At 39.4% G+C, this 8,787-nt stretch overlaps 1 protein-coding gene across 1 annotated transcript; it reads right to left on the reverse strand.

Moving 5' to 3' along the window:
• Window positions 1-6,531: 6,531 nt before the first annotated feature.
• On the reverse strand, window positions 6,532-8,088 carry LOC143404728 (uncharacterized). Its single transcript, XM_076862915.1, has 2 exons — window positions 7,924-8,088; window positions 6,532-7,674 (listed from the first exon to the last, which is right to left on the reverse strand). Exons 1-2 carry the CDS (start codon window positions 8,086-8,088, stop codon window positions 6,532-6,534), a joined length of 1,308 nt encoding a protein of 435 aa, XP_076719030.1.
• Window positions 8,089-8,787: the final 699 nt, after the last annotated feature.

The following is an 8,787-nucleotide window of genomic DNA, read 5'->3' on the forward strand; positions in this document are numbered from 1 at the left end:
CTGGTTTTCAGAATCTGGTATGTGGAGAGAGTCACAGAAATTCCCTTCTTCAAGGTAATGTGGGTTTCTCTTATGGACATTATTTCGTGACTGATTTTCTCCTGCAGATAACAGATAGTTCAATGAGAAATGTGACATACCCTCTCCACTTAAGTCAGGCAGGGATTCAGGTTAATTTCTTTGTGAAAAGGAAAGTGTGTGAGGGTCAGCACAGTGGGCCCACTCTATAGAATTATTCTCTGAACCTCAGGGTCCCACCACTCACCTCTGTCCTCTATTATTTAGTAGGAAGTAGGTTAGCCCAAGTCATAGTATGATTGATCCTTGGTCCCAAAGACTGGGCCCCAGAAAAATATGTTTCACCAGAGAACTGGATAGAAATATGGATTTTCAGGCTTCATCCCAGTCTTACTATATGAGACTAGAGTGGCTCACAAATCTTAATATTCATAATCCATTTAGTTGCATGCTTGGGGCTGAAAATCTATGCCCTGATTTGGTCTCTCCTCCAATAACAAGGTTTTTTTGTTTTTTTACTACTTTATAAAAAAATATTATGGTCTCAATACGTTACACCTCACTAATCTGCATCTAAAATTGTCTAGTTCCAGCCCTGGTGTACAGACCCTGAGATCCACGGGGCTGGGTGTATGGAACCTAACTGCTCAGATCTTCAGGGAATCCTGTTGCAATATCCCCATTTAGACCCTCAACAATACCACCCACAGCTAATTGTCAAATCCCTGTAAATGTTTTGGTCTTGACTTCTCTTTCAGAGAAGAAAGCAATACCCAATCTGTTGTTTAGGAAGATTAAAGGGGGCTGAAGTTTTGGCTCAGTGGAAAAGTGTTCTCCTATCATGCATGCGGCACTGGGTTTGATCCTCAGCGCCATATAGAAATAAAATTAAAGTTTTGTGTCCACCTAAAACTAAAAACATATTTTTAAAAGTTAAAAAAAAATCTCTAAAGGCCATGTAACTGCACTGTAACCATGATTGGGTGGACCATGGTTTTCTTAAATGAATATTCTGGATCACAATGTGCAGATCCCCACAGTTGCCTGATAAAACCACTAGATGGCAAGAGTGTGTTTTTTTTTTTTTTCTTTGCTAGTGGTGGGTGCTTTGCAGGTGGATCTGACTTCTCTTTGTTGCTCCCATCAGAGTCTCTGAAATGTTCCTCACTGAGGGAGATTTTACTGCAGATAGCAGGAAGTGATATTAAGCCAGAGTCTTTGACTACATGGAACAATGGCTATAGGATTTTAATAGAATTTTTTTTTTTTTTTTCAGAATGCTACAGGTCCTCCTCCCCATACACGAGAGGCTGACAATTTCTCCACAGCCTGAAGTCCTGGTGGTGGCAGAGCTATGGTCACAGGCCCTAACAATACCGATCTGGAGGAGGAAAGTGGAGACAGGATATTTTCTTCTCATGAAAAGTATACTATGGTTTTATGAACACCCAGAACATATGGCCTGCCTTCTTTGATGCTTTAAAGTATTGATTGAGAAGGTAAATGAGAAGGTGGAAAGATAACTCAAATTTGAATCTTGGGTCCAAGTCTAGCTCTACTCCAGACTATTGTGGCCTTTATCTGCTCCTGTGCCTCTTCTGCAACCCACATTTTCATCCATGGCAGAAGAGGCTGTATGCAACAGGAACAGTGCTTGCACAATTCCCACACCTTGAAGCAGTGCTCCTCCTTCCCTCCCACTTCTGGCAGCCCTTTGTGTTTCCCAGCACTAAGATGGGAGGGCTTAACAGAAAGCAGGGGCTTGGGTGCCTCCCCATGACTAAAACCCAGGGGTACAGGTTACAGATGCAGTTGCCCTGGCCCCTTTGAGAAGCTTTATATGTTTGACATTGTAGTAAGAGTGCCTTGGGTTTGTTTTAATCAGGTATGGGAGACTCACATAAACACAGGGACTGTCACAGAGATCTACAGTTTTCCATAAGCAGAAGTGCAGAGCCATTTGGGAAGCTTCAGGATTGGTCAGGAGATGAGCATGTGGAAGGTGATGGAGAACGTGGGAAAGAGAATTTCTTGTATTTGTGCAGGAAGATGAGACAGCATAAGTGAATTTAGGGTTAGTATGTTATAATTTTAGTTAGCTTTAGGGGGCATGGACCATCACTGGTATTCTGGTACCCGACATGCTGTGATTAGATCAAACAAAGCTGGCCTTGGATGGTAGGAGCACAATAGGGAGGATAATGGTGGCATGGAAATTATATTGTTTAATTTGCACATGGTGAACAAATTGGGGATTTGGCTAACTATCGCTAAGAATTAGCTCTCTCCAAAAGGTCATGACTGCGTGCAGTGGTCCGTGCCTGGGTGCAGTGGTACATGCCTGTAAACCAAGTGACTCAGGGGACTAAAACTGGTGGATTGCAAGCTCAAGGCCAGCCTGAGCATTTTAGAGAGACCCTGTCTCACAGTAAAATTAAAAAAAAACACATATAGGGATCTTGTTCAGGTATAGTAAAACAACTGTAGAATGTTCCTAAGTTAAATCCCCAGTACCTTCCTCTGCCCCAACATACACCCACCCACCCACACACACACAAGCAGTCTAAGAAGTCATTCCCTTCATGGTCAGCAAAACACCATTGTCAAAGAAAGAGAGACCCAATAGAAAAAGGCCTTGGTAACACAAATACTGTTTATTTCCACAAAAGAAGACAGTGACTCTGTAGGTGTTTCTAGCAGCATGCTCTCTGCTCCCTCAGGCAAGGGTCTGTGTTTATAATCTTGTAGGTCACATGCTTCATGGACCCTAAGCAGCCTTGTGGGTGACTGCAGAGCAGCAAGACTCCTTGTTTTAATGGAGTATCTTCGGGTGAGGCATAAAGCTTGGCCAGCAGAGCAGAGAATTCTGATGCCAGTCAACAATCTCTCCTCTGTCCTTTGATCCTCCATTTGTCACCAGGTGATACCTGTCTGGGGTGAGCTCAGGATGTTTGGGACAAGGACATACTACTCAGGTAGAAAGAAGAGGACAGTGGCCTGGATTTGCATGCCATTGCATCTCACTGGAGGTTTATTCTCTCAGATGGCACTTGGAAGGGGAAAGTGAAGCACTGCACAGAACACTCTGGAATGTGCAGGATCAGAAGTGAAAGGTTTTCTTTGTAGGTGGCAAGATAATATCAGAGGCCACCAGCTCCAGCATGGGGCTGCAGATTCTGATGGCCTACATATTTGTGTGTGTGTGTGTGTGTGTGTGTGTGTGTGTGTGTGTACGTGTGAATGCAGGTGAAATACTCAATGACTCAATGTGCATTCTTGGGATAGAAGAGGTGGAAAGACTACTTACTCAATGGGGTTCCTGCTTAGGAAGAATCCTGTCTGTTGTTCAAGAGGGGCATCTGTCTCAACATTGATGACTGACCTGGGACTGGTAAGCTTTGGGAAGGATGGTAGAACCCTTTGACAGAGGTTTAGTAGCACCACAATCAGGCCCAAGTTAATAATTCTCCTGCTTGCAGGCTTTAAGTTTCTTCTGATAATATGCTGTGTGTCTCCCTCTGCTCCTTCTTTTGTTTCTTTCCTCCCTTCCTCACCTACTGGGAGACAATAACTGTGCTTAAAGCACTGGAGAGAAAATAATAAATTAGAAAAATACTAGTTCTTTTTTGTGTGGATTATATGATCTACCCAGGGTTCCTGAGCCTTGGCATGGTTAAACTTAGAGACCAAAAACTTGTTTTTGGTAAGGGGCTTGCCCATCATGATGATGTTTAGTAATCCTATTACCTACCTTGAAAATCAGAAATGCCTCTAGAAGGCCCAATGTCCACTGGGTGTGACCACTGCCATGGCTGAGAACTCTGAGCAGTGAGGCACGAAGCTTAGTCCACAACTGCAGTGGAGTTTGCATGGATGTCTCTGTGTCTACTTGGGGTCTGTTCAGGGTCTGCTACTGCTCACAGAGTCTGGGTTAGTGGGACTTGCAGGGGTTTTAGTGCACACCTGTTGTGAGAGAGTAATTGACCAGAGGCTATCAAATAAAACCTCCATCAACAAAGGCACCATCTTAATATTGTAAGATTATCATGCAGATATTTCTGTTACAGCAAAAGTCAGTGGAGGTATCTGTGCTTTATAGCACTATGGTGATCACTCAGTAACTATAGCTATTATCATTTGAAAAAAAAAAAAAACTTTTTAAATGATGCAATTGTCCAGACAGACACACAGCAAACACTGAGTCTGACTATCACAAAACCTGAGTCTCTGTCTTTGTTTTTCCTCTTTTTTTTTTATTTTTTTTTTAATTTTTTTATTTTTTTTATTGGTTATTCAAAACATTACAAAGATTTCAGAATCACATCGGTTACACATCAACATTTTTACATAATACCATAATAGTAACTGTTGTATTCTGCTACCTTTCCTATCCTCTACTATCCTCTTTTTTTTTTTTTTTTTGTACATAAGATCAAACCAAGGTGCTCTCTACCACTGAGCCACATCCCCAAATCTTTTTTAGAGTTATGATCTTCCTAAGTTGCTTAGATTCTTGTGAAATTGCTGAGGATGAATTTGAACCTGTGGTCCTTCTTCCTCACCCTCCCCTGCTGCTCGGATGACAAGTGTGTACCACTGTGCCCAGCTGAAGACTGAGTCTTCCAGAATCCTGAGAGAATCTGAAGTACTGCAGTGGAAGAGATTTCCTCATACTTTATTAACTGTCAAAACCATCATTCCCTGGGAAGAAGCACATTGAAGGCTGAGCCAAGGATGAGTCCAGGGAAAGGTTTCACTTTCTGAGCTTTCACAGTGTGGCTGGGGATGGACCTGCATTTTTCTGAGTGACACAATGGTATCCTTATAAGAGTTGCTGGTAGGATGGACTCATCAGTTCAAATGCTTTTCATTGACACCATTTTTTCAACCATTCTTATTTTCCAAATGTAACAACATTATGGATTTGTAAAGTGTGCAGGGCTGTGGTATTCTTTTAAGAGAAAAAAAAAGGGCAGCTATTTTTCATCAGGTACTGGATGAGTGTTCTCTAAAACTGATGTCATATATATGCAAGCAGAGCCACACGTTGGATACAAAGACACACAGTTCTTCCCCTGGTCTGTATAGTAAATGCTCTATAGTATGTTTAGGGGTGGGTGAAGGGTAGTGTGCTTCATTCTCATTTGTGCAGACCCTCTGGAGGTTCAGGGGGCTCAGGGGGTCATGGACAAGACTCCTGGTGTCTATTCAGTGTAATCATTCAAACCCACTACATGTGTGGATTTAACAACTGGATGTGTTGCATTTTGCTGTTCAATATCTTTGTTTCTCAGTCATCTGGTTTCAAACTTGTAAACTCTGCATTTGATGTAGAAAGCTAAATTGTATCATGCAGGACATTTAAAAAGCCAGAATCTGATGCCTGAAGCATGACAAAAACAGCTTTTGAATGTTTTTATGGACACCAAATCCTGAGTAAAATTTTGTATCTAACTGCAGAGCAAGAGACATTAACTTCTGGATGTAGTGGTGCATGCCTCTCATCCATGTAGCTCGGGAGGCTGATGCAGAAGAATTGCAAGTTCAAATCCAGCCTTAACAAAAGTGAGGCCCTAAGCAACTATTAAAATTGTGTCTCTAAAGAAATACAAAATAAGGCTTGGATGTGGCTTAGTGGTTGAGTGCCCCTGAATTCAATCCCTGGTATAGTACAAAAATAAATAAATAAATATTGACAAAGGACCATGCTATCCATCTGAGGTTATGGAAGAAAACTTTGATGTGATCATAGATTTTAGTCATAAGATAGTTTTATTAATGTGTTGGTTTGGTACAAAAGTGGCCTTTAAGTTCAAACATAGCTTTTGAAAAAAAAGATTATTTTAATTCAATCAATACAAAGTAATTGAGAAAGGGGCAAGTGAACTGGAGAGGTTCACAGGAGGAAAGAGGGCCAAGGTTCCAACTGTGCTCCCTGCTCACTTCCATGGGCTCCTGGGTCATGGCTGGTTGGGCCAGTGTGGGGTTTCATGCAGTCAGCTCTCCAAAACTATCTCCAGGCAACTGTAATTTTTCTTTCCAGTCTGAAATTTCTGGTGACCAATAAGGTGTGATCCCACAAAAAATGACTTTTACAATCTATAGGTGTGTGAGGATGGTTTGAAGTAAGAATCACCTGTTGCGTGGTAACACTTGAAGCATACTTAACACTTTGCCGCATTCATTACATTTATATAGCTCTGATGTAGTATGAATTTTTTGGAGAACAATGAGATTTTTCTAATAGAAATAGCTTTGCCACATTCTTTGGATTTGTGTGGTTTCTCTGCACTATGAATTCTTTTGTTGAGAAATGTGTGATCTTTGATAAAAAGCTTTGCCATATTCTTTACACTTGTATAACTTTTCCCCAGTATTAATTCTCTGTTGTTGAATAAGTTATGATCTTTGATTAAAAGCTTTGCCACAGTATTCGCCTTTGTATGGCTTTTCTCCCGTATGAAGTCTCTGGGGTTCACTAAGGAATGATCTTCAATTAAAAGCTTTGCCACATTACTGACATTTATATGGTTTCTCCCCAGTATGAATTGTCTGATGTTTACTAAGGCTTGAATTTTTATTAAAAGCTTTGCCACATTCTTTACATTTGTATGGCTTTTCTCCAGTATGAATTATCTGGTGTCTAGTAAGGTTTGATTTTTGATTAAAAGCTTTGCCACATTCTTTACATTTGTATGGCTTTTCTCCTGTATGAATTATCTGGTGTTTTAGGTATGCATTTTTATTAAAAGCTTTGCCACATTCTTTACATTTGTATGGCTTCTCCCCAGTATGAATTTTCTGGTGTTGACTAAGGTTTGATTTTTGATTAAAAGCTTTGCCACATTCTTTACATTTGTATGGCTTCTCTCCAGTATGAATTATCTGGTGTTGAGTAAGGCATGAATTTTGATTAAAAGCTTTGCCACATTCTTTACATTTGTATGGTTTCTCCCCAGTATGAATTCTCTGGTGTTGAGTAAGGCATGAATTTTGATTAAAAGCTTTGCCACATTGTTTACATTTGTATGGTTTCTCCCTAGTATGAATTCTGTGGTGTTGTATAAGGTAGAATCTTCGATTAAAAGTTTTGCCACATTCTTTACATTTGTATGGCTTCTCTCCAGTATGAATTATCTGGTGTTGAGTAAGGCATGAATTTTGCTTAAAAGCTTTGCCACATTCTTTACATTTGTATGGTCTCTCCCCAGTATGAATTCTCTGGTGTTGAGTAAGGTATGATTTTTGATTAAAAGCTTTGCCACATTGTTTACATTTGTATGGTTTCTCCCTAGTATGAATTCTCTGGTGTTGTATAAGGTATAATCTTCGATTAAAAGTTTTGCCACATTCTTTACATTTGTATGGCTTCTCCCCAGTATGAATTTTCTGGTGTTGACTAAGATTTGATTTTTGATTAAATGCTTTGCCACATTCTTTACAATTGTATGGCTTTTCTCCATTATGAATTATCTGGTGTTGAGTAAGGTGTGATTTTTGATTAAAAGCTTTGTCACATTCTTTACATTTGTATGGCTTCTCCCCAGTATGAATTTTCTGGTGTTTATTAAGGTTTGATTTTTGATTAAAGGCTTTTCCACATTGCTTACATTTGTATGGTTTCTCCCCAGCATGAATTCTCTGGTGTTGAGTAAGGTATGATTTTTGATTAAAAGATTTGACACATTCTTTACATTTGTATGGCTTTTCATCAGTATGAATTAGCTGGTGAATAATAAGTCCTGAGTTTCCACTAAAAGCTTTGCCACATATTTTACATTTGTATGGGTTTTCTCGAGTATGAATTTTCTGATGTTGAGTAAGGCATGATTTTTGATTAAAAGCTTTGTCACATTCTTTACATTTGTAAGTTTTCTCTGCAGTATGAATTCTCTGGTGTTGAATAAGGTGTGATTTTTTATTAAAAGCTTTGGCACATTCTTTACATATGTATGGTTTCTCCCCAGTATGAATTCTCTGGTGTTGAGTAAGGCTTGATCTTTGATTAAAAGCTTTTCCACATTCTTTACATTGGTATTGCTTTTCTCCAGTATGAATTTTCTGGTGCATACTAAGGTATGATTTTTTTTAGAGAGAGAGAGAGAAGAGAAAGAGAGAGAGAGAGAGAGAGAGAGAGAGAGAGAGAGAGAGAGAGAGAGAATATTTTTTAATATTTATTTTTCAGTTTTCGGGGGACACAACATCTTTATTTTATTTTATGTGGTGCTGAGGATCAAACCCAGCATGCAACACATGCCAGGTGAGCGTGTTACCGCTTGAGCCACATCCCCAGCCCCTAAGGTATGATTTTTGATTAAAAGCTTTGCCACATTCCTTACATTTCCAGATTTTCTCTACACTATGATTACTGTAGTTTTTAAAAATGCTTGAACAACACTTAAAGACATTTTCCCATTTCTTATATTTGTAAGGTTTATCTTCACTGTAAAGCCTGTGGATTTTAGTAACGGATACATTTTGAGTAAAATGTTTTCTACATCCTTTATTTATGGAGGCTTTATCACTGCTCTGATATACAATTGAGGAATCTTTAAATGCTTTTACATATTTTTGTAACTTGTAGGGATTCCCTCCAATATTAATTCTCTGGTGTTCAGAAATGCTTGCAGTTTTACTAAAAGTGCTTTCATATACCTTATGTCTGTAATTTGTTTTTTGGTTGTGAATGCTTGGATAAATAAATTTGGGGCATGGGTTAAAATCTTTCTCACTTTTACCATTGTAAAGCTCTTTAAAATGATCATATGG

This window comes from Callospermophilus lateralis, chromosome 7, assembly GCF_048772815.1.
Source record: "Callospermophilus lateralis isolate mCalLat2 chromosome 7, mCalLat2.hap1, whole genome shotgun sequence".
NCBI classification, from domain to species: domain Eukaryota; kingdom Metazoa; phylum Chordata; class Mammalia; order Rodentia; family Sciuridae; genus Callospermophilus; species Callospermophilus lateralis.

What these genes read in the sequence shown, in the direction of transcription:
- LOC143404728 (XM_076862915.1), bottom strand. Translation starts at nt 8,088, where the DNA reads ATGCACCAGAAAATTCATACTGGAGAAAAGCAATACCAATGTAAAGAA. An exon ending in TTAATAAAAAATCACACCTT is followed by an intron (nt 7,675 to 7,923) that starts ATTCAACACCAG and finishes CAAAAATCATAC; the next exon opens with CTTACTCAACACCAGAGAAT.